The following is a 26,656-nucleotide window of genomic DNA, read 5'->3' as shown; positions in this document are numbered from 1 at the left end:
TTTGCTTGCTTTGAGACTCTGTATCCTCTTTTCTGGCAATGACATTCTGTTCCTCACGGTTTGCCAGCGGATACCCAGATATTCTAAGTCTCGAGTCGGAGTTAAGATCGATTTTTGGTAATTGAGGCTCCAGCCCAGGTATTCCAAGTGCCTCACGGCCGCCGAGGCCTGAAGACATAACTTGGAGTGGTCTTGGTTGACCAGAAGGTAATCGTCGAGGTATACAAGTACACGACATCCCTTCGCAGGCAGGGTCTCCGTGACCCAGCATGAGATTTTGCTGCAGCCACATGGAAGTATGCCTGAGAAATGTCTAATTTTATGATCCAGTCTCCCGGTTGGAGAAAATCTAGCACTGAACTGTGAGAGATAAGGCAAAAATGCTTTATCCTTACCAATTTGTTTAATTCTCGTAGATCGAAAATGGGTCGCATCTACCCGTCGCTTTTCTTCCGCAGAAATAGCTTGGAGATAAAACTGGGCGTTTCTTTTGTAACAGGCTGCAGTATTCTTTGATCCAAGAGGTCTTATCACTATTTGTGTCATGGCCGGTGACGATTTGGTTGCAAATCGATTCATAACGAGTCTTGTTGGTATTATTAGAGGAGGTTTTTTGTGAAACGATATTCGAAAACCAGTTGTTGCAGATTTTATAAATTTGTTCGCGCCAAGTGCCTGCCAACGATTTTTGAACGATTTTAGCCGACCTCCCCTGAATTGTGTCGGATAGTAATTTTTTCTTGTTTTTATTTCGAAAGGACGGGTTTCCCTGTTGTTTGTAAGCGTCAGTCTTTCCTTTATAGGTTTGTTTGGATTTTTTGTGGGTGCTTTGAAATTATTTTTTTTCCCGAGTTCTGGATTTAGATGGAAGTGATTTCTGGTACTTCCTCTTTATTTGGATTTTATTCCTATTTTTGGAGGTTTGTGGGGGTGATAACCAATAATGAGGTCCTCCAAGGGATTGTACAAGCGACATTAATTGTGTTTTTCAAATAGAAATTCCTCGCTAGGAGGTATTATAACGAGAGCGGATTGAATGCTTTTATCAAAAATTTCGCTTATTAATCTTTTACGCCTAGTTTCTATGCATTCCGCTCGTTTCCCGCACACGATTTGTAGTGTTTGTTTAGATAATTTATAAGATGGCGACGAATTACCGAACATGTCGCTTATTTTATTAAAAAGTTGTTAGAAGTTAATTCTGTAGGCTTATTATGAGACCAATTAACAATTTCTTATAAACCTGACTGTAGTAAGTGTCTTTGGTATAGTAAAGCATTGGTAATTGCAGCCATTATTTCCTCAGTTGAAGCCAGGAAATCTTTCCAATTATTTAAGCAGCATATTTAGTCATTAATTTTTAAGTTACAAAACCTGGGAAAGCAAGCATGTCTCAGTGTTTTTTTATTTTGAATGTCGAATGCAGAGCAGCTCGAATTGTCTGGGACCCAGTGCTCTGTGAACGGCTGGATCACTTGGCGTTAGACGTAGAGACGTCGTTTCATTGTGTGTCTTCTACCGCATTTATCACGGGGAGTGTTCCGAAGAGCTGTTTAACCTAATTCCTGCCGCCGAATTCCACCTTCGCACGACACGCCACAAGTTAGGATATCATCCTCAACATCTGGATGTGTGGCGGTCCTCCACAAAGCGGTTTACAAGGAGCTTTCTTCCACGTACTACAAAGCTGTGGAATGAACTTCCTTGTGCGGTGTTTCCGTGACGATACGACCTGGGTACCTTCAAAAAAAGCGCGTACACCTTCCTTAAAGGCCGGCAACGTTCCTGTGATTGCTCTGGTGTTGCTAGAGATTGTGGGCGGCGGTGATCACTTAACAACAGGTGACCCGTACGCTCGTTTGTCCTCCTATTCCATAAAAAAAAACTTTGTGTTGCCACGTAGATGAATTAAAATGTAATTTTACTAACTGCTTTAAACGTTGTTCATCGGCAGGTTTACGAAATCTTTTCTCATCAAAATCAGTTTTACAAATACCTAAACCTAATGACTTTGGTGTTATCGTGCAAGGATTGGTCAAATGATAATTATCATTATGATGTTGAGGTTGCTCAATCACGTCAGTGGGTTTCGCATTGATATTTGTATTTGATGATGACGCACATTGTTGATGCATAATTCAATTCGTAAGGAAACTGACCTGTTCGTATAACGCGTCGATCCGGGGATCGACCGTTACCTGAGCATCTCGTTTTGATCTCTTGCGTAGAGGTTCCTCTTCATCCGACGTACTTGACGAACTGCTAGAGCACGAGGAGTCCTCCTTCCCTTGTCTGTCCCTCTCGATCGTCGGTGAATTAGAAACGATGGGTCAGTTTGCCTCGATGGCTTCATCGACCTCGCTAGGCGCGTGATCCATTACGGTAGATTTCCGATATAAGAACACGCACAAATACAGGAATATAGATATTTTATGCAATATAAGTTAAGCTAACATTTCGTAAAATGATTTTTCAAAAATATTAACGGATTATTATAATATTTATGGATTACGACCGTACGCGTCGAAAGTACACAACGCTATGATCCCTATATATTATTATACTCTTTGGCTATGATATTCAAAGTGATAACGGTTACCCGTGTTCTAGCTGGATTGACATTCGATGACATTTTGACACATGAGAGCTTAGATAACATACTCCACAGAGAACATAGACCGTAATTAGATGGCAAGTATACACTGCTTCTTCATATACAATGCTGTATGTTTCCCGGAGGCACATCAATATCCTATTTTCTATCTGATGTCTCAAATCACCTTCATACCAAATTGCATCTAAATCGATTCAGCTGCGTGAAAAATAACAGACTGAAAATCACTTTGACATTTTTAATATACTTTACCTGTCTACTATATTATTGATTTAGAATGCCACATATGTCTCAAACACAATGAAACAACAAAAATTGTATTAATACTTTTCTTATTTTATTACTAAAACTTATCACTAATATTTGTAAAGCGTGAAGCTAACATAAATTACATTAAAACATGTTAATTAAATTAATCCAAATCCTCAACTAATTAAATTGCAATTATTTTCCGCAATGCCAAGATCTTTGCAAAAATTAGATAATTGAAAAATTAAACAATTTAATTCGTCAAAAATTTTAAATGCTCTGAAAATAATTAATTTGAATGGGTTAGCCATAGAAATCAGAACAAAAAGATAAGTGAAAAATAAATACATATATACGTACATTACATTGATATGCACGCTTGAAACGCTCGAGTAATGATAATACAAATAAATTAATCCCATAGCGAAAAATTACCGCCATATTTAAAAAAACAGTACTTTGATTAGGACCGATACAATAATATTTTGAATGTTACAGTTGCATGTAATTTCTGCAGTAAGATATACTGTAAACTTAGACAATTTATACGTCTTGATAGAGCCTCGTGCTGTAAGGCAACGCATAACAATAGCCCAGGTTTATAACTTAGTGTGCGTTGAGGATAAAATATATGTGCCGATTTTTTTTTGACTATGTCAGTCGTAGTAATTATCTAAGACTAACACGTTATTTTTACCCGTTATTTGGACGACCATCGCTCCGATTGATACTAAATCACTACTGACTCACTCGTGGTCTTGGTTTTGACAGCCATAAACAAAGCTCAACGTTTTTGCAGACAAAATATTTTAGTATTTATTTGGCTTTGCCTGACGGCCATTTTTGTTTAGCATACAACGGGAACATTATTTTGTATTTTTTTTTTGCAAGAAATCATAAGATCATATTAAAACGTGTCCACTTTAGAAAAAATAATACAAAGAATTTAATTGCAATATTTTTATTTTAAGGCGTAAAGCAAAATAGTCACAATTTCTCGTACAACGCTGAAAGAGCGGCGTCATTCACAGCACGAATCAATCCTCAATCACGTTTTTTGTTTACAATTACTAAGCTTATTTCTTATAACAACCCGTAACATAAACCGCATAATGATACATCGAGTATTGTAAAAACATTATCACGTTTCAAGTGGCCGGCGTCGCGTTAGGCGCCAAAACAGCTCAGTAAGAGGCTTTTGCCACTTTTTGGCTTTTGTGAATAACACTATAGAAGTAGACTACGCGTGCCCCTTTTAGATAACAATAGTTTTGATAGAATGATAGATTGGTTTGATCTTAGCTTTTTGTTTTGTTTCATTGTGTTAAACATTTTAGTGTAACAAGGTCAGAGTATGTATTTGATCGGTGTTAATGAATTTACAAGTGTTTACGGTAATGATTGGCGCCAGGAGTTAATTTTTATTTTCTTATCAAACCTGAAACAAGTATATATGTTGCTGTAAGCACATGTGTAAACTAACGGTCCAGAGGATACGTTTCTTAAGAGCGGGCAATCTTGTTAAACCTATTTTGGTAAGGTTGTCACAAAAACTTAAGATAAATTAAACAAAACATTTCTTTACTGTTTGATCATCAATATTAAATAACCCTAGATGCAAGATGTTAAACATTACAAACATGCATTAACATAAATTTTTGTTATTTTTATTTTTTAAATAATTTATTGCTTCTTTTGACGTTGTAATATATTCTGAATCTAATATAGTTTTTCTTAAAATTGGGGTTGAATGTTAAACTCTATTTTGAACAATGCACACACACTAACACAAAGTGACATACCAATCGCGAGTGTAAGACGTAGCATGTCACGCACACTAAAGTAATAAACCTGGCCTGTTTTCATTGCTTGTCTAACAGTAAGAGGCCCTATCTACACGCATAAATTATCAAAGGCCTAGTAATTTGTAAGTTTAAATTAATATAATAATATTTATTTTATTTGATAAAACCAACTGAAACGACTGTACGGTCTACTACACTCATGTTGACTCGACTTCTGCAGAAAAAGCAGAATTGTTTAAGGCCTTTGGTAATACATATATAAGGTTTTTATCTTAGCAGTTCTGAGATTTTATTTTGTGTTTTACTGTAGTGTAAAAGTGTATAATTTGCGTTTCCTCTATTCCAGTCTTCCTGTGTAGTACTTGAGTACAACATGGCTACATTATCTCTGGACCTCGCTGGAACGCTCCCGTTCCCCATTTCGCCCCCTCGCACTCGTCCTGTTGCGACGTGATAATTTCGTGCTATCACTGCTGTTCTGCTGTTTTTGAAATTTTCATAGTTATGTTTAGACTTTTGTTGTTAATATTCTGTTGTTCTATGTCACTATAATAGTACTACCAAAAAAATACATAATTTTTTACCATTATAATAATAATAGTTAGCATCACAACATAACACCTTTAGATCAATATATAATACTGACAGAATAAATCGTTAATTATTTATTAATAATAATATCCTACTGATGCTTGTTTTGTACACCGTAAAAGGGCGACGATGTAACGTCATCGACACCAGGTCCAAAGATAATTTAACCAGGTAGTAGTTTGAAGGAGTCAGCAGGGAGTCTATCCCATCATTGGTCGACCCATCCCTCTTCCTGCTTGGGGCATGTCTCCACCACTCTTCACATTCTTGATTGTCTCGTCAATGGACAGGATCTGCAATATTAAATTATTTATGATTATTCCAATAGGAAAATATTTGTATATTTTCATTTGATAGTTTACAAAAAAAAATATTTTAAATTTCCTTTTTGCTCTAACAACTGATTTTCATTATTATAACACTAGAAATAAGGGATTGCTTGTAATTTAAGTAGGCTTCATAAGATACATGTATACACTTTAATAATAAAGTTCCAGCCACTGTTCAGGCATTTCAGGTCATAGATCCTATTACTCCACAGCTGAATTTCTAAGCGATCAGACATCCTGGGACTAGATTATGATTATTTTATAGCAATAACAATTATAGTACACTATTGTATTATTTTATTTAAAAGAACGAAAAAGAATGCTGGGAGTTTCTGAGAGTTTTCAGTTTGAAGTGACATCAACAAAAATTCTAAGGGAATCAATTTTGAGAAAAAAAAATTTATGCCTTTTAACAAAAATTTAAAAAATAGCCAAACGGCTGTGATTGATTCAAGCTGATCACGGGTGCACCATGCTATCAAAGCATGACTAGTTATAAGTGTAGCAAGTGATCACCTGCGCAGCAGCCTCGCAAGCAGCGGTGATGGCGTTGATCTTGATGACGGCAGGCTCCCACACGCAGCTGAGGTAGTTGTCAGCGATATCTTCCTTCTGAATGTCCACTCCGAACCAAATCTCACCTGACAAACAATTTGTACATCAAATACATAAACATAAAACCTTAAAGAATTTTTTGTACTTCTACTTTTATCTGTAAGTCAATTATACAGCCACAAGCTACTAATATAAGTATAATATTATCACTATTGAGTCTTTGAAAAAGTCTATTTTAAAAGGTGATTCATCCTTAATTTGAAAGTGACACAAACCATTATTTTAAAGTGGAACATTGAGATCATTCAGCAACTTCTTAGTCATTTGACGTCTTTGTTAAATTTTTGGGATTATAATGTGGCTGTTTGTGAAGATGGTTTCAATATATTTTGAGAGTATCTTGTTATACTCTGTTAATATTGAATTAACATAACTTTAGGATTATAATCTATAGCTAAAAAAGAAAAGTAAAATGCATATTATGGGTGTAAAAAATGTTTTTCTTGATTGTAACCACTATGCAATCCTAATCTTAGCGATGTTGCAAAACTTACAGTTACAGAGTTAATCAAAGGACATAATAATCAATTAAAGTCATTGATAAGTAGTCAAGTACAATCATTCATAATTTAAAGCTCTTAGTATGCAGTGTTGCCAATTTTCTCGTAAGAGTCTGTGACTTTTATATTTGATAATTACTTCAATTACTTTGTATTAAAGATAAGAAACGCAAAAAAAACATAATTGATAAAAATGATACACCATTCGATTCTAAAAAACGGCCTCGATATCTTACCGGTACCTTAGAGTCTTAAAAGTAAGCCAAAACTTACTGAGTGGGTGTTCAATAGAAAATTGGTCATAGGACAACGGAACTAAATTAATTAACACTAGTGGTTTTTACTAATTTAGGTTCTTATTAAGGCAGGCATTGCCTAAATGCCTATATATAATCCACGCCCCTGGTATCTATAATGCACTATTATATTATGTTTTAAGTTGTCAAATCAACCAAACACCAAAATTTTGCAGAAGATTTATCGCCCAACAAATACGCATCATACGATTTTCTTAAATTGGAACGTAACTTTATCATAATAGTAACTGAATCAACAATAAGGTCGCTTCAATCCTATTCTCGTTTAGTTACGAGAATAGTGTCACAGTCCACTCACCCAAAGAGAATGTAGGTAATACTACGTAATAAGAGGCCTTACCTCAGTAAAAATTAAAATTTATAGTATGATACATGCAGTTAGATTTGACATAAGTTTGAAATAGTAATAATTGCAGAATGGCTACGAAGTATAATCCGGCTAAGTTTGAAAGCGAACAGTTGCTTAAAACGTAGTGGATTTCGGCCACTGACCTCTACTATATACTACTGGACTGGCGGCTATCGAAGTGCTTTCTTGCCTGTTTGATATTCGCCTTTTTGGCATGGTTGGCCAAAGTGTGGACAACATAGATGGTGGGAATTTATTTACAAAAACAATTGTGTACTTTATTACGTTCATTCTTGAAGTATAAATAACAGGGAAAACGAACGAAATTAATTCAAAATCTAAAAATACTTCAGAGGAGTGTACGTTCCTTCGCAGCCATTTGCATGATTCACGCTCTACACTTGGTGGTCTACTGTAACGTGACATTGGCGAGTTGTGGTGTCCCTTCCACAGAAGCCACTAGAAAGAATAGAATAGGCACAAAAAATTTTGTGTCAAACATATGGAACAGCCTGTCCAGTGGATATACAGTTCAGTGATTTTGGCTCTCTCCGTTTTTTTCTTTTTTACAAGATTATAGTTGTCATATGTCAATCTATCAATCACTGCTCGATACAATCGAGTGAATCGCTTTTTTCTTATAGAGTTTCGTCAGGCTGTTCTCACCCTGGTGGTGCTTCTGTCGCAGCTTGTTGAGCAGGTTGGTAGCGTCGAAGCCCGCGTTGTCACACAGCTGACGAGGGATGGCTTCGAAGGCGCGCGCCACGCCGCCCAACAACAGTTGTTCCTTGCCCGCGATGCTCTTCGAGTAATCCCGGAGGTGTTTGGACAGCTCCATGTCGATTGCTCCTCCACCTAAAACATTGATGACAATTTTTAAAGCTCCTGTTTGCCATAGAAGGATAATGAGGGATCCCAATATTCCACCATTATGATGATCTTAAATGAAACATTTAATTTCACTCCAGATATTTCCAATAGTCTCCGCTTTGGCAATGACCACTTCTCATATAAGTTACAACTTTCTTAATAACACAGATTAGGAATGGAGCCAACACGCTCAGGCTTTTAAATATTAAGTTTTATTGTACGATAATACACCGTAATTATTTATTATGAAAAAAAGATGCACGCTGAGTTTCTCGCGGACATTCTTCTCAGGTCCGATGCATACTTTTTCAAATGGGTGATATTTTTGACTTTCAATAAGTATCATATCCTATTTTGAATAAAAATATTTAATTTAATTTATAAGATAAGGTATTATTAGTATATTTTAATTTAATTACAGATCTATATGAGATTTTTTCAGGCGACTATAGTAATAGTCTTTGTGATCCAGACATCACAACCACACCACAGTCCATGCTTATGATACCAATGGAGGTACAGGATGCTAAGTAAACAAACAGACATACCAAAATCTTAGGAATCTAAATAAAACGGTGGTAAAGAAGTTATAAATGGTCCGCAATGTCACATTGCAACATTCCGGACATTGGGGAAATTAAAAATCTATTAAACATGTTCTATTAAAAAAATACAAAACCATATAACGGAATTTAAAATGTTTTACTGATTATATTATGTAGATTGCAGTACAGTTGCAGATAGCGGAGGTTTCCGCAGTCTACAAATAGCGCGTGATTTGAATACAGTAGCGGCCTGAGGTAAAGAATCGCACGCCTCGCCTACAGTGTAGTCAGGGTTGGGACAGACGCCTTAAAGTGACGTTCTCAGAAGACTGTAGTGCCATCTGTTAGTTGGCCCGAAAATGAAAGCTTTGTCAGCTGTCACTCGCTTTGAAACCTTTCAACTTTTCTATAATTCTGTCACTGCCCACTGGTCATAAAATGGCGGCTACTTCAAACGTTTGCGCATGTATGTAGCTCTCGTGTTCCATTTTGCATATTTATACTACTAAATCTATCCTTTATGTTGCGGCAAAATTGAATAACTAACTCTACGCGCAATTTCAACATGGTAAAAATTACAATATCTACATTAAAAATTAGAGTTAGTTATTTAATTGCGTCACAACATTAAAAAATAATTTTATAATTTCGAGCTTATGTATAGTTATTTTCGGGGCCAATCTCCAGATGGCGCTAGTTTTCAAATAGACAGCTCATAATGCGTAGAGAGGGCTCTCTTTTCCCTATATATTATTATACTCTTTGAGTGTAGTGCTGTACCGTAGTCGTCGATTACCGTGTTATCGAGTTTATACTAAAGTTGCGATCCCGTGTTATTTTTTTGATGTTAATAAAGTCTGATCCAAGTCCATCCAGGTTCCGTTCCGAAAAAACGACTTTTTATTCATCGCCAAGCAAGAGAAATTGCGATAAATGTTTTTTACACATGTGTGTTGAAGAAAGTCAGAACAAAAATTTGAGATTTGATTATAAGGATAAAATGTGTAAAATGGTAAACTTGAAGTATTATTTTATTATCAATTTATCGACACACTCATCTTACAGCACTATCGCATTCGCATAGCTGAACTCTGCATTCAACTCGCGCCTTATCTGTATTTTCACCTGTGAGTCAACTTTATTTTTTTTTATGGAAAAGGAGGACGAGTGTACGGGTTAGCTGGTGTTAAGTGATCACCGCCCCTCACATTCTCTTGTAACACCACAGTGATTGCTCTAGATAGATTGCAGGAGCGTTGCCGTCCTTTAAGGTACACGCTTTTTTTGAAGGTACCCATGTCGTATCGTCCCGGAAACACCGCACAAGGAAGCTCATTTCACAGCTTTGTAGTTATTTACGTGTTTATATCCTAATACATTCTTATTTATGTATCTAATGCCAAAACCAATGGACAATGGACCCTCGATTCGAGATCACTCCTCTAACTGCCACAGCCTGTATGCCATTACTTGGCGTCGATATATCGAGCGACGTTCAGTTCCGTGGTCACTTGGAAGAGAAGGCCAAACTGGCCTCTAAAAAGCTTGGTGTACTCAGTAAGGCGAGACAGTACTTCACTAAAAGCCACCGCCTGCAACTTTATAAGGCGCAAATTCGGCATCACATGGAGTACTGTTCTCACCTCTGGGCGGGTGCTCCCCAGTACCAGCTTCTTCCATTTGACCGCATACAACAAAGAGCGGCTCGAATCATCGACGATCAAGTCATCTCCGATCGGCTTGATTCTCTTGCATTGCGTAGAGATGTGGGTTCTCTCTGCATCTTCTACCGCATTTATCACGGGGAGTGCTCAGAGGAGCTTTTCGGGTTGATTCCAGCGGCCGAATTCCACCACCGGACATTACGTGCAAAGTACCATCCGCATCACGTAGACGTCTGGCATTCCACAACCGCGCGTTTTGTTCGAATTTTCTTGCCCCGCACAGCCACTTTGTGGAATCAACTACCGGCAGCGGTCTTCCCGAACAGATACGACTTAGGGACCTTCAAGAAAAAAGCATACTCTCACCTTAAAGGCCGGCAACGCATTTCTTGACACACCTGTTGTTGCGGATGTCCATGGGCGGTTGCCTCACCTCTCCCTATCCCGTGAGCTCATATAAAAAAAAAACTCTCATCTCATCTTACCGGCTACGACAGCGTCATTCTTGAGTGTGCGCCGCACGATCATGATGGCATCGTGCAGTGAGCGCTCCGTCTCCTCCAAGAACTGCTCGGCACCGCCGCGGAGTATCAGAGTGCAGGTCTTCGCAGCCGGGCAACCTGGAACAACATCCAACATCACAGTTCAATAATTGGCCATGTTCCGAAAATTAGATAAAAAAAATACTACGCCCAATATTATTGTATTTCTAATACAGTTACTACATTTATTGCTATAAATATAATCTTCTAAAGTATAACATGTATGAAATTAGCATTAAGGATCGTAAGATACTGATCAAAGGCATATGATATAACATTCCCTTACCTACAATTGTGTCGCTATAAACCTGTACAGTATTGCTTAGTACATCGCCTCATAGCAATCTTGATCCTCATAATACCTCAGAAAATTGGATCCGTTGATTTTAATCATTGGCGATTACCTCAGCTCAACTGCACTTGGATAGAATTCAAACTACCGTCTCAACTCTACTATTCAATAAACACGCGATTTTCTAACCTTCCGGTGCTTCGTTCTTTTCGTAACCTATTAACAATACATAATTTTATTATGTTGTTAAGAAATTAGTTTGATTACACTTTATACTAAAACAATAATAAAGTTTTTTTTAGAGAAACGAAGTGTTTACGTCCAATCTATAAATTTTAATTTTTAAATCCACGCAGTATAGGTACTTTATTACAGTAACTATGGTCGTACATTCCTAAAAATAAAAAATTAAAAATCTATTAAATAATTCATCATTCTATAGATTAAACAGAGAGAACAAAAGATGTATTGTTCTGTTATGGAATGCCAACTGTATTTTGTTGTAGACTGTAACCGATTTTGATTGACAAGTCGTAAACAGTCAGCCACGCTTGGAATTAGCTCCATAGTATTGTGACTATGAAAGCTAAATGACAAATTGACACAGATTGACGAATAACAATGTCAATAATGTCAAATCGTCTATCATCATCATTTCAGCCGGAAGACGTCCACTGCTGGACAAAGGCCTCCCCCAAAGATCTCCACGACGATCGGTCCTGCGCTGCCCTCATCTAGCGTATTCCGGCGATCTTGATCAGATCGTCGGTCCAACTTGCAGGGGGCCTTCAAAGCGTCTATACGCTAGTATATTTATTCTAACGGCCTTACAAATAAACTTGGTATAAAGTTATAACTGATGATAAACAAAGAAAATGCAAAATGTTTACAATATCGTTGACAACACTGTCAATACAATGATCATTATGAAGTTTTCCGAATGACAAGCAAATAAAACGCGGGAAACGTTATACGTTCGAACAAACCATTCGCAAGCAAAATGTCTATTTGTAAACATTTTACATATTCTTTGTTTATGATTAGTTGTAACTCTATGCCAATTTTATTTGTAAGGCGATAAGTGTATAGTTGTTATGCAACCATGTATGTCGTATGGATGCCAAACCTGGGCTCTTACAAGCAAAAATATGAGAAAACTGGAAGTATATAGTAGAGAAACACTAACGGACATAAGAGAAAAAACAAAGGTGATCCCCATAACAAAAACTGTGAAAAAACTTAAGTGGAAATGGACGGGTCATATGATCAGAGGCCCGAACAAGTGGTTACAGAAACTCACTCATTAGTACCCAAGAGATGCTAAAAGAAAGAGAGGCAGACAGATACTAAGGTGGGAAGATGACATAAAGAAGGTTGCTGGACCAGTTTGGAGTATGTCAGTGGACAAGCTAGATATATTGTTAAAAAAATAAATGTAGATTTTCAATGTTAATTACTTGTTTTATTTATTTCCTTTTATGTTTTTGTAATGAACATTATATGTTCATTAAAAAATAAAACCAAAATCTCCACAAAGAACAATCTTCGTGCAAAGTCTTGATAAAGACCGCTCGCTGCGCCGCCCGGGAACAAGTGAACACAAAAATGTTATGTCCGTAAAGCTATGACGTCGAATATTGGTGGCCTTGAATCGTAACGGATCGAAATGTGTATCGGACTTCACTCGTTCATATTTGCGTTGGCAAATAAACCATCTTGTACACCTAATAAGGGTGAAAACTGGGTGGGGTAAAAAGATTGCTTTTGGGGCACTGTCGCTCTCTCTGTTCTTTTGAATTTCCAGTGCCTACGGGCACGTCCGATGCGGAAAGGTTAAGTGTCTAGTCGGCGGTACCTGTGAAGATGTTGTACCGGTCGCCGCCGACCTGCCGCTCGGTGAAGTGCGCGCAGTGTCCGAGCGCGTCGGGCCGCAGGTCACGTGTCGACGACAGCACGGCGCCGCCGCACGCGCGCTGCGTGCGCCGCATGTCCTCCTCGGGCACGCGGCCCGCGCAGAACATGTCACTGGGAACCGCGGCACACGTCACTCACACAATTACTAAAAAACTACCACCCATTCCAAAATGAATGCCTCAGACCTGAGAAGAATGGGCGCAACAAACTCAGCGGGCTTTTTTTTTCATCGAATAAATATGTTCACAAAGTAATATTGTAAATTTAAACTTATTATTTAATTGCCTGAGGGCGGTCACTCAATTCCCAAACTGTGCTATCATTAAGAAAGTCATTTATGTTATAGTAACCTTTACAAACGTTTTTTAACAATTTTTTGAATAACGTAATACTTCTGGAATCTTGTTGTAAAAGCATATACATCGCCCCCACAAAAGACTAACTAACTCGACTTAGTCGAGTAGTAGGCATTATAAACTTGTGTCTGTTCCTGGTGTAAACATTATGGTTATGACAGTTTCTGGCAAATTCACTTATGTGCCTATGAACATTACATTACATTATCAAGAATATATTGAGAAGCAACAGTCAAGATGTTAATTTCTTTGAATTTTGCTCTCAATGATTCTTTAGGACCTAGGTTATAAATAGCGCGAATAGCCCTCTTCTGCAGCACAAATATTGTATGAATATCACTACATATTATAAAACAAAGTCCTCCACCGCTCTGTTCGCGATAAACTAATACAATAATAAGTCCTTACTGGGTTTTTTGGTAAATCGCCTCATATCTACTATCTGTCATCAATTTTATATTCGGAAATTGGATCCGTAAGATATAATCATTGGAGATTTACCAATATACTGGACACTACCGATACAACCATTGTAACCATAGTATAATAATATACTCTGCCTGGTATTCATTCTTTTCCCACAACAACCTCCTTATTGAGTTACGGCCGTTTTCAATAACCTATCTACCCTTAGTTTAACGTACGGATACATTGCTGTCACCGCTTAATGACAAGATCTTATCTATCCATAATTATGTCCAATACAGTTATAGTCCAATGCTATCTGTCAATAGGTCATTGAAATGTAATTAAGCGTAAAAGTAAAGTAATAGATTTGTCTGCGTCTAGTAAGTTATACTAAGTATAGATAAGTTATTGAAAACGGACGTTAATTAATATAACATAAATCACTAACTAGCGTAACTAACAAGAATGCCGCAGTCGCTCGTCGTACCGCTTCGCTGGGGCGTATATTTGAGCGAAGCGAGGTAAACTATTGATGCTTATAAATCCTGAACATTCGAAAATGATCAAAGGATTTAAGGAATGTTAATATTAAAACTCATTGTGATTTCATTAATTGGCTCAAATTTTAAATAAATATAAATAGCGCGTGCTAATTTAAAATAATTTCTAAATCATGTTTGTTTTTTTATTATAAAAATTGAATCAAGTCGAAATTCAAAATTCTGTCTTGACAATAACCTAGAAAATTTCGAAAGCTTTCTATGAGTTCAAATTTTTTTTAAATTGGTCCAGAAATGGCCGAGAAACAATTTAACACAGAAATCAATTGAAGTCACCCGGTGGGAGCTCCGCTCAGCTTTGCTCACTTAATAAACTCGTGACTTATCTATTTAGATATAAATTAAACTGTGTATTTAAGTTATCAAACCCAATAGAATCACACACAGTGTCATACTGACAGCTCGCCATTTCATCGATATTGTCGTGTTGCTCACATCTATAGCGTTGTTTCACTGTAAAATATTTTGAGACCGCATTGCAACTGATTATGTACTCTTAGGCCAATCATGTGATACAGCTGTCATAGGAAGAGAATATGGGGCGGAGTATATTATTATACCATGACAGTAACTACATCTGAGACTGAACTAGCCATAGTTACAACTCACCGGTCTGCAAAGTACTGTGTAGCCACATCACCAATGGGTAGTTTGCTCAGCACAACATTGGCTCCGGAGGAGTGAAGCGCTGCCAACTTATCATACAGGATCTGCCACTCAGCATCTACCACTTTCTGGTACTCCCTAACATTGTCGACGCGCACCTTGAGTGATACAGAAATATAAATTAGTAGGGCAAACGCTGATGGAAAATAAAAAACCATGTAAAAAAAACAGAGGTCAAGAAAAGCCTCAACATGGTGGCCTCATGCCGTTGCCATATGGCAACACAAGCAGACAGGAAGTTAATATATTTCTTGAATAGTATACTGTCTGGATTTGATTGTAAAATTGAAAATCAACTTATGAAACAGCATGTACAGTTTATTCTTCTTTAATTGAATGAATTCAAATGACATTTTCATGAATTTAGTAATACTTATAAATGTATTGTGAGGGAAGGGTTAGGTTGTTTATCAACTTGATCATTCCCGAAGCAAGACTCTTGGTTCGCATATTATAACTTGCTCTCTTTTGGAGCACAAAAATACTATGAACATCCACACCTTTACTACCTATATCTACTGAGCCTTTACAGTGAAGATTTGAAATGGTATATTTGGGTACACATTTGAAATTAGTTATTACTTCAACTGTTATGAAAATAACTAAGTTTAAAAGCATATACCTCAGCATTGTCTCTCTCCGCTTTCAACTCCAGCTCTATATTAAGCAGGGCAATTTTACAATTCTCATAGCTCTTGGGCTGCATCTCAAATCCAGCATAAGAGAATGTCTTCTTGAAAGCAACTCCGGCAACCAAGAAAGAATCCTCAAGTGCTCCTCCTGTCACCTTCTTTATACCTGTAGTGAAAATTGGTTGAGGTAAAATAGAAATCTCTTAATTTTAATCAGCAATGCACCTCAATGTTTCACCATAATATTAAAATTGGAAAAACTATGGGATATTTTCAGTAGACACTATCAGAATACAAATGACCATATAGCATGTATAGACTAAGGGGAATTAACACTTAAATAACTATGGATTAATAAATATAAATTATCAATAATTTTTATTTCTACAAAACAAATTTGTAACTTAATTTTGTGAATGATGCGAGGTCTCTAAACCGCGCCTCTCGGTTTCCGTCCGAGTGCGCTTAAAATACTGTATAACAAATTGTTTTGATTTGAAAGCCCGACATTACATATCAATTTCCTAATATGCAATAATTATTAATGTGGAACAGGTTATCAACTGTAAAGTAGGCCCTGTAGATGGATCCACAAACTGGGAGTTGAAAAAGACATACCAATTTTACGATCTATGTGTCACTTGAACAGTTGTCTCAGTTGGTAAGAGCGTTGGGCCGGAACCCGAGAGGCACGAGTTCGATTCTCACATCGTTCATAGATTTTGGTTACAAATTTAATTTGTATAATTAATCCCAGAAGTGAGAGTGATATCACTTTAAAATAACAAATCATTTTTATTTCATTTTACATAACCTGAACCTTTTTTGAAACTTTAAATGTGTTTTTTTATGGAAGAGGAGAACAAACGAATATAAGTGTCACCTGTAGTGATCACCCCCACCCACATTCTCTTACTACACATGAGAAATCATTGGAACATAGTCAACCTCTTATGAAGGTGTATTGTACTATTGCAAACTTATAATAATTATAACTTATGATAATTTATACGTCTAAATATAAGTCTCTTGCTGCTAGACAACTGATTAAAACAGGCCAGGTTTATTACTTTAGTGTGCGTGACAAACTACGTCTTACACTGGCGATTAGTGTGACACTATGTGTAAGCGAGCATTGCCCAAAATAGAGGTTAACAGTCAACCACAATTTTTATCGACGTTTTCTCAGCTGTCACCGTCTTCCTAGACGTATAAATGATCTAAGATTGCAAGCTGTAAATCGAGGCTCACCAATCATATCCAAAGGCAGTAACGGAGCATCCAATGAGAGCACAGCATCTACCACCATCTGCGAGAAGTGGCCCTTCTGCTGGTGAATCAGTTTGGAAGACATCGCTGTCACCGCGCATTTCTTCAGCAGGTCACTGAATGAACAATCAAAATACTAGATATCATATTATTTAAAAACAAACCTACAGATATTAAATAGAATATAGTATTGCCTCATCCGATCATGTTCCACATATATCATTTCAGTAATTGGATCCGAAATTATAATCATTGGCAAACAAACTTTAATATTCGAGTTTTCACTATAGACTTACCTAGTTTCTGAGTGCCCAAAATTTAAAATTTTGTGCAGAACTGCTTGTTTCATACAGTATGACTGGTAAGACACTAACGATATGGAGAATACCCCAAGTACTTACTTGATTCACGTTTTAATTAGGTAATAAAATTAGGTACTTGAAACGTAAAGGGGCATTTGGAGCGAGCGGGGTAGAGGTGGTCGTTAAATCAATAAACTGCTTTTATTAACAGTTTTACATTCGTCAACGAATTAACTGTTTTTCTTCAACGAAAAAACCTGTTGAACATAATAAGCTAATAAATTCAATCAACGTCTTCGCCCGTAACTCGCAATAAATTAAGAAATTGAATGCCTCACTAAAACAGCTTCATTCAAAACAGTTGACGAATTTGCGAACGAAAACTTTGACTTGATATTATATTGACAAAATAGGTATAAATTAAATTTAGCAATGTTATTAATATAATTTGAAGTATGAACCTAATAAAAAACTAAATTATTAATAAATGCGTTAACCGGTTTTTCAAAACCCGTTGACGATTTAACAGTATTTTCAACCTGTGGACCATTGACAAAAACAGTTAAATTAAATTATTTTAAAAACCTTCAATGACACACCTCTAGAGCGGGGTGACCAAGGGAGGGTGTCGTTATCAGGTGGGCCAACGACACACCAGTGTTATATCAGGAAGAGGTTTATTCAATATAGGCGTAGGCGCGCTCACAATTTGTCAGATTGATAAAGATAGCGCGATGTAGGATTTTCTTCAAACAGAACAGCGCCATCTGTTAGTGGAGAGATGAACCAAGCCTCACACGGTCTAATAATAATGAATACATTACTGCACTACGCGATTATTTTAGTCAGTTAAGCGCAAGCGACGACAGGTCCGTGCGGTCGACTTCCCCCTACCACGCCGTGACCCGCTATCACCGTGTAACGCGTGCGTCCACAAGGTGGTGGGGTGCACATAAAACACATGTGTTACGTATTTAATTATTTCAGATAAAATTAATATCAAGTAACTACTTAGTACCCTAAATATTTAGCATAAAACAGATAACGTGGCAGCTACATTCATTCACAATTTTTATCATTTTAATATCACATTTTAATGTTGTCTACTAGGGTGCAATCCTTTACTTTTGTTCCCATATTTTTTTATGATTTCTGATCATGAATCCTGCCCATCTTAATCATATTCATAAAAAGTTCATTTTATAGTTAAATTTTTACAAATATTTGATGTCTGACTCTCTTGAATGTTAACAGACTATACTTTTACCGACTTGAATAAAGGATATGAAAGTTTAACATTATCTGTGGACCTCAATGAAACGTGAAGTCCCCTCCCGTTCCCTTTTCACCCCCTCGCGCTCGACTTATTGCGTCAGTACGGTTTGCAGTTTCATTACCGTTAGATACATGTGATATTTTCATGCTATGCTTTAAACAATTAATTATTTCTAAAGTGATATGTCATAAGCGAGGTTCTTCTAGGATTAATTAAATGTATCACTGCTTTGTTTTTGAATTTTTCATTGTTACAGTTGACTTTAATGGTCAATAGTTCTGTTGTTGTTGTTACAACACCATTACATCAATCTTCAATGCTGAACAAATCATTGTTTATTTATTATTATATAACTAGTTGACCCGACTAGATTAGTTCTGTATATAATAAATAAAATAATGTTTTTTATTAATTTGTCAATAATATTTCATATCATCAAGAATTATTTCGTAAAATAAGTACGGGGATCCACATCAATGGAAAAACAAAATTGTTGTTTTTAATTTAATTCCTAACACTTTCATATTTATTCACCTTTTAAACCTTCCCTGGACTTCCACAAATAATTCAAGACCAAAATTAGCCAAATCGGTCCAGCCGTTCTCGAGTTTTAGCGAGACTAATGAACAGCAACTCATTTTTATATATATACTAGATAATATCCTAGTGACTCTTGTTTTGCACACTGTTAAAAAGTGACAATGTGACGTCATCGACGTCACGTCAAGTGATAACGTAACCGGTAAGTAAATTAATATCTTACCGCTGCTCTTCTGGTGATTTGGTCTCGATCCTGACAGCCAACTCCTTCACTTTGTCGACAGCCAACTTGGCAGCAGTGCGAACAGCTTTTGCAATAATGCGAGGATGTACTCCTGGAATTGTTGGGATATTTTAATCTATTGAAACAAACTTTACTGATGCATATGATGGGGTTTATCTTAGGTGATGTGTGATCACCATTACTTTTTCATTTCATCATTCCGTAACATCACACTAGATATGTTGCAGGCAATCTCATATTATGGCATTTTACAAATGCAAAATGAAATAAGCCTTATGCAAAGTGGCAACTCGTTCAATAACTGTTATTTGAGGGGTTATTACCATCAGTTAGAATAAAATAATGGGAAAGAAGAGTTGGTAATTTAGTATGATAGTAAGATGTGGACAATTATTATAAAAATAATATAAAATACGAAAACAGTCTAATAAATAAATGGCCAGAAAAAATGATGCAATAAGCAGTGAAGAGTGCCAGAACCAAATCGGCTATTGGTCACTAGTAGGTCCCAAAATCAAATTAAAACTTCTTTAAAATTACCGTATTTTTTATGTAAGTCCTTTGCACATATAGAACAAATGGACTGTTTTAAATATCTTATCGTTTTGTATCAAATACACATGTATATATTTTCTTGTTTTGATGTAGCAACATGTGTGGTAAGAAATATAGAACTAAATACTTCAATTTGTTGAAGCAGTTTGTAAAGGGCGTTTGAATTGTATATAATTTTTAACACAACTGAAAATGTTTAGATAGTACTAACCTTCCTCAACAAATGGCTTCAACCTTTGCAGGATCTCACCAGCCAATATCACCACTGAGGTAGTTCCATCACCAACCTGAATCAATGAGATCATCTTAAAATTAATACCCATTTTAGCTAAATGTTGAGAAATGTATGTGATAATTGTTCATCATACGGTGTATTTTCAACACGGTTTGTTTTGGAAATTGGATCCGTTAGTTGTAATCATGTGACACATAATATTATATATAAATCAAATCAAAATCACTTTATTCATGTAGGTCATGGAAATAACACTTATGAATGTCAAAAAAAAATTTTTCATTATTGTCTTAACCGCCTCTTCGTAAAGGGCTTGAGCTAACGAGAAGATGTGGCAAGTAACTCAATGCCACTCTTTTAAATCAATATTAACATTTTCATCATTTTACAAATCATTTCAATTACTTGTAACTTGTAATTGTATCCAGACACAAAAATGTTCACATTTTAAAATAAACCATGGTAAGATTAAATAATAATACTAATAAAGTACCTAAGAATAGAATTGAACCAGGAATAATATATATTTTTTATATTCAATCAAAGGTTTTATTAATAACTATTAAATAACCTTTCATTACCATTATCATAGTAATACATACATGAATTTAAGTTATAACCTAAGCTTTTCTCAAGTAAAATGATTTCAATATTAAATACTTCTGTTGGGCACCCCAAGACGAACAGTTTATTTTTAATGCCAAAAACATGCATAGTTATATAACTGCTACAAATATAAAATGATACAAACTTGCCTCGGCATCCTGAGATTTGGCAATGTCCACCAGTGTTCTGGCAGCGGGATGAACAATGTCCAAGAGCTGAAAGAGAGTACAAATAATTTTAATCATCAAGTATTTCAATGATATATCTACAAGAAATGTATGTGATAATTGTTCATCATACAGTGTATTTTCAACATGGTTTGTTTTGGAAATTGGATCCGTTAGTTGTAATCATGTGACACAGAATATGATATATAAATCAAATGAAAATCATGTTATTCATGTAGGTGATGGAAATGACACTAATTGGATTGTTTAGATATTGCGCAGTTTCTTTGTTTCCGAAGCGGTGGTAGTGTTTGAAGTGACATCAAAAAGAATTCTAAAGGATAGAAATTGAGACATTAAATGCCTTTTACGCCTTTACTATATTATGATGTTCATATATTCTAAGAATAAAGTTACACAGGTCTTAAGATTTATTGAGAACATTTTTCAGAAAGGTAAACTTTGAAAAGAAAATCTTATGGTAAATTATTTTATCAATAAGATTTATTGTATTTCAGTTTTTGTAAGGAGTTGTAGATGGCCATGTCAAATGTCAAAGCAAGCTGAGGATGGCTCTTATATAATGAGATCTGGTATTCTATTAATATAACCTTCAATACAATTATGCGTAGAGATGTCGTGTTCATTGTTTGTCTTCTACCGCATTTATCACGGGTAGTTTTCCGAAGAACTGTTTCACCTGATTCCTGCCGCCAAATTTCGCCTTCGTCCGACACGCCACAGATTAGAATATCATCCCCACCATCTTTTTCAAGGATCATTCTTCCACAATATACTACAAAGCTGCGGAATCAGCTTCTTTGGGTTGTGTTTCTGGACGATATGACATGGATACCTTAAAAAAAAGCGCGTACACCTTTCTAAAAGCCTTAAATAAAAATTTATATGAATTCGAAAACTGTAAACACATTTGCATATGCTGGCCCTATGGTGATAGTCCAATTTCTACCTATTGCAAGAACAACTCTTAAATATTATCTCACACCTACATATGAAATCTACCCACTTATTTGGTTTTTATTGATTTATTTAATTTGTAATGAACCTTTATTTATTAACACAGCTTTGTTCACGGTTCATCAGTGTGGGTACCAACTAGCCTCAGATTATTCATAGGTCCCTCACCAGGGTGAGTGGAATTTTAAACACGGATAAACCGTGAGTAAAGCCGTGTTAATAAATAAAGTTATACCCCCTTATTCATGGTCAATGGTCCGCTAACGTTAAACAGCCGCTTAGGAGTGTTTTTTCTCATTCTGACTTAGGTCAATAGAAGAAGACAGAGTGAGAATTAGCAATGCTTTAAGTTAGCAGACTATTATGAATAAGGGAGATAATGTCTCACAAAAATTTTAATAATTTATATGATACCTTCATAATAGTTGCTCCATCATTTGAAATTACAGCTTTTCCATTGTGATCCACAATCAATTTGTCCAAGCCTCTGGGTCCCAGCGTTGTGCGGACCTGTCAACAAAATAATAAAACAATTTTAAATATTTTATTCAATGCTCTATCCTTTTTAAAAGATAGAATAAATATACAGGAATCAGTGACATAGCCAAGTTAATCATGTCACCTCACAAATTACTTACAGCCATTTCCAATATACTCTCTACAGATACAGATAAATTACTACCTTCTAATGTCAGTAATTAGCTGTCAATAATCTGAAGCTGTCCCACTATACCCGATAAGTCATTCTTATTGCCTTATATTGGGACGTGTGAATTGCAATTTCCATACAAACCTCTATCGCTGGTAATCTATATGTTGTCCCATTGTCAGACAGCATGTATGGATAAGGTCTGTAATAATGTCAACGGATAATACCATTGATAAGTTTATTGGGACAGAAAAGTCAATGATAGTTACGATCTTTTATCTCAAGTAAGAGATAGACTGAATATTGGGAACGGCCTTTATAGATAACCATCCACACATTCCGCTGTCAAATTATCAACAGCAAAGTCATCTCTGATCGGCTTAATTCTTTGGAGTTGAATATAGATATGGGTTCTCTCTCCATCTTCTTCCACATTCATCACGGGGAGTGCTCAAAGGAGTTTTTTAGGTACATACCAGTGGCCGATTTCCACCAACGGACATTAGGTTAACAATCACATGTTTTTCAAGAAATTTCTTGCCTCCTACAGACCGTTGGTGGAATCAATTACCGGCTGCTGTTTTCCCCAACCGATACAAATATTGCTATCATTTGTTATGAGTAGATCAGGCATAAGACCTTTCAAGACTGAAGTGCCAAACATTGCCAAGGGAGATCGTGTCGTCTCTGCGTAATCGCGACGGCCGCCGTATTAAAGGTAGCTACTGGAAATCAGTATTTGATATACCCAACTAAAATGGTGAATAGATAACCTTTTTGGGATAAAACACTGCAAACACCAGCATTATGTTGATCTTGATTCTAGAATGTCATGTTAGTTTTAATTAGATTAGGCATTTATATTATATTCATACTTATTTAGATAAGTTTTTCAAATATTGTCCACATTATTGGTTGATATATTTTGTAAGTGTTTCCCTGTATTTGTAGTGTTCGTTCCAAATAAAGATATACTTACTTACATACTTACTTGCACCATCAGACAAACAAATAATGTGTAGTAATATGTTTTAAACTTCTCTCCTAAATACTCACAGCATCTACAACAAGCTGGCAGGCATTTATGTTGGAGATCAGCTGTGGCTTCCCCTGTGACTGGTCCGTTCCCTCCTTCAACACTAATATTTGTGGTTGCTATAACAAAAATATCAAACTTGGTTTACATGTTATCCACTGAACCCTCATTTGCCCCCTATCAGAACCGAAAATTTATAGATGTAAGCACTGTTTAAAAAATACTATATATTAATACCACTTTTACAAATTGAAAGTAGCTAAGAAAAGAACTGGTTCACAATAAAAAGTCAAGTCAAGTATGCTCATGCATTGGTTAATAAATATTAAGCAATTCTCATTAATACACAAAATAAAATTTGAAAAACAAAATTTTATAAACAATGCGGGATTCGAACCCACGACAAACAAGAACAAAGCAAACAGAATTTTATAACGAGGCCGTACTTGAATGGTTAGCTCAGTAAGTTAGAGCACCCGCGGTTGTCGGTTCGAATCCCGAATCGTTCATAAAATTTTGTTTGCTTTGTTCTTGTTTGTTGTGGGTTCAAATCCCGCATTGTTCATAAAATTTTGTTTTTCAAATTTTATTTTGTGTATTAAATATTAATCCTAGAAGTGATCACTTTAAAAAAAAAAACATAACATATTCTCATTAATGTTTGTGACATGCATATTTGTTCTTCAATCAACAAACAATATATTAAATTTTTAGTAAAATTATGATAATATTAATTTTTAAGAATAGTTTACATTTTTTGAACTTTTCATACATTTTTTGAGGCCTCAAACAGGCCTGCTTCAGAACTGTCTTTGGTATTGTTTCTCATTTTCACTAGAATCCCGAATTTGTGTTGGTAAGGATTCTATTTTATGGGGGTTTCTTACCGCTTTCAGTTGACACCCCTCTCCCAGAGATTCATTCTATTCATTTTTATTTATTTGCGTTATAATTACAATGAAATTCAGTAGACTTTAAAGCACAACAAAAACAAACAGGTCAACTCAACTCTTACGTTATTTATTATCACAACATCCTATCTAAGATTTTTATTGACATTGAGGAGATTTTTGATTTCACCTTGGATGGAAAATGGCTAGACACTCCCACTTTGAAGAAGACTATACAAAAATGTAAGTTATTATTATGTCCCAGAGACATATGATTACCTTTAAGGCTATGTATCTAGTCTTGAGAAATTAGTAAATAAATAAAAAAAACTATATAGATATATAGATTTTCTCCTCCAAATAATAGACTGCCAGTCCTATCTGTCTTAAGGTTTTAGTCACCAAATAGGTGCAATCAAGATCAAGTTTTAGTAAATCCTCACATATAATTAATTGAAATCCTCTGATAATATACTGAATTAAAAGAAGAAACGAAATATCATTTGAAGAAAAAGTCAAGCCAGTGAGTGTGCAGAATATTTATATCTTTATTGGTTTAAATGTGTATTTAAAAAAGCTATGGTGTTTGCACTATGAATTAATTACAATTAAAGTACCTTTAACTTAGCAACAGAAATGTCAAATGCAGATGTTTTATTTTTTGGTTTTATTAAATTGATTTCTCAAGTGATAATCATGCATTCCTATATTTATGAATAGAAAAACACGAAAAATATTTGAATTTTCAGTTATAATGTCAATAATTCATGAGAACAAGCAATGGTAAGCATTATCTTCCAGGTAACCTAGTTTATATTATTATTGTTATTATCACAAATGAATGATCAACATGTTATTAGAGCCCGTAGGGAAACTTATAAAATAAATAAAAAGACTAAACGATACATTTATATGAATAGGAACTGTTACTCATTATTCTAATATAATATTATTCCTGAACGGTAGAACCCCGCTTCATAGAGTTGATAGTTCTACAAAAAGTACGTTCTCATCGATAAAAATAACCAAGTCCCCAAATAATTTCCCAAAGATCGATAATAATACACTTCACAAATTGTTAAATTAAAGCGTGATTAATAAGAAATTTTTAAATTTATTTACCATCTTGATTTAACTTCTGGATACAATTCACAATTTCACAATACAAATTCCGTAATTCTCAAATCTCACTTGACAAATGACAATTGACAACTTCACTACGCTTTAAAATGCACGTCAAAAGTCAAAACTCAAAAAGCTTAAAATTCCTGTAACGTTAAATACTAAAGAAAACCGATATCATTGCAATTTGTCTTATGGTGACTTGATTATGGTAAATTATAAATTTATTAAACTTATGGATATAGGTAGTGTGTTAAAAACGTGCTTAGTTTGGGTAATGGCAATAGTCGATAAGATTTTTTTTTTTTTTGCGCCATTTATTGGCCTGCACGGTTTGTGCGTCAGCCATACAAAAAGGTGAGGAAGTGTGTCATTGGATTGAGAATTGGAACGGAATTTGGAAAAGGATCAGGTAAATTTAGTATATAAGTACATAAATGGTTATAATTTTATATCGTTAAGAAAAATAAAACTAGCTAAAATTCTATATACATCAATATTTATATTAGATAAAAGGACAGAAATTGAAGTAGGAAAAGGAATTTTAATGTACAAAAGCGAGGAAATAAAAGCGGAACGGTCATGTCGAGGACAGGCAAAGAATATATGATTAAAATCCCCAACGTCATTGCCACACTCACATATATCACTAGGCAAAAGGTTAAGCCTTGCCAGATGCAAGGGAATGCATGCATGGCCCAGCCTCATACGAATAAGAGTCGAAGTGGTAGCTTTACCAAACGTCAGATTTGAAAACCACGGTTTAGTAGGTATATCCACCTGGATCGTGCTGTAATATCGACCTTTAGTCTGACTTGAAGAAAGCCACATATGTGTCCAAGAGTTGAATAACTGGGATTTAGGAAGGAGGGCCAAATCACAACAAAAGTTTTGGTACGGAACCAGATCTCCGTCATTGACCGCAGCTTTGGCAAGGCTATCAGCCTTGGTATTGCCAAAGACTCCTGA

The 26,656-nt window shown here is 35.7% G+C and overlaps 2 protein-coding genes across 2 annotated transcripts in view; both read right to left on the bottom strand.

Moving 5' to 3' along the window:
* Positions 1 to 2,282, bottom strand: part of LOC126973520 (uncharacterized) — a 38,023-nt gene extending 35,741 nt beyond the window's left edge. Inside the window, exon 1 of the mRNA XM_050820853.1 lies at positions 2,160 to 2,282. The gene's annotated coding sequence lies outside the window, so the exon portion shown is untranslated. The remainder of the gene's footprint in view (positions 1 to 2,159) is intronic.
* A 1,526-nt stretch (positions 2,283 to 3,808) lies between these two features.
* LOC126973515 (T-complex protein 1 subunit eta) lies at positions 3,809 to 25,783 on the bottom strand. The gene is made up of 14 exons (XM_050820846.1): positions 25,688 to 25,783; positions 23,696 to 23,794; positions 22,405 to 22,500; positions 20,995 to 21,060; positions 20,216 to 20,291; positions 19,429 to 19,540; positions 17,070 to 17,203; positions 15,809 to 15,984; positions 15,130 to 15,284; positions 13,138 to 13,307; positions 10,934 to 11,068; positions 8,036 to 8,224; positions 6,105 to 6,229; positions 3,809 to 5,552 (listed from the first exon to the last, which is right to left on the bottom strand). The coding sequence occupies exons 1-14, from the start codon at positions 25,688 to 25,690 to the stop codon at positions 5,460 to 5,462; spliced, it is 1,629 nt and encodes a 542-aa protein (XP_050676803.1). The 5' UTR covers positions 25,691 to 25,783; the 3' UTR covers positions 3,809 to 5,459.
* Between the last annotated feature and the right edge of the window lie 873 nt (positions 25,784 to 26,656).

Source organism: Leptidea sinapis, chromosome 29 (assembly GCF_905404315.1).
Source record: "Leptidea sinapis chromosome 29, ilLepSina1.1, whole genome shotgun sequence".
NCBI lineage: Eukaryota > Metazoa > Arthropoda > Insecta > Lepidoptera > Pieridae > Leptidea > Leptidea sinapis.
The sequence above is the reverse complement of the archived record's forward strand: the minus strand, read 5'-3'. Positions and strand labels throughout refer to the sequence as shown.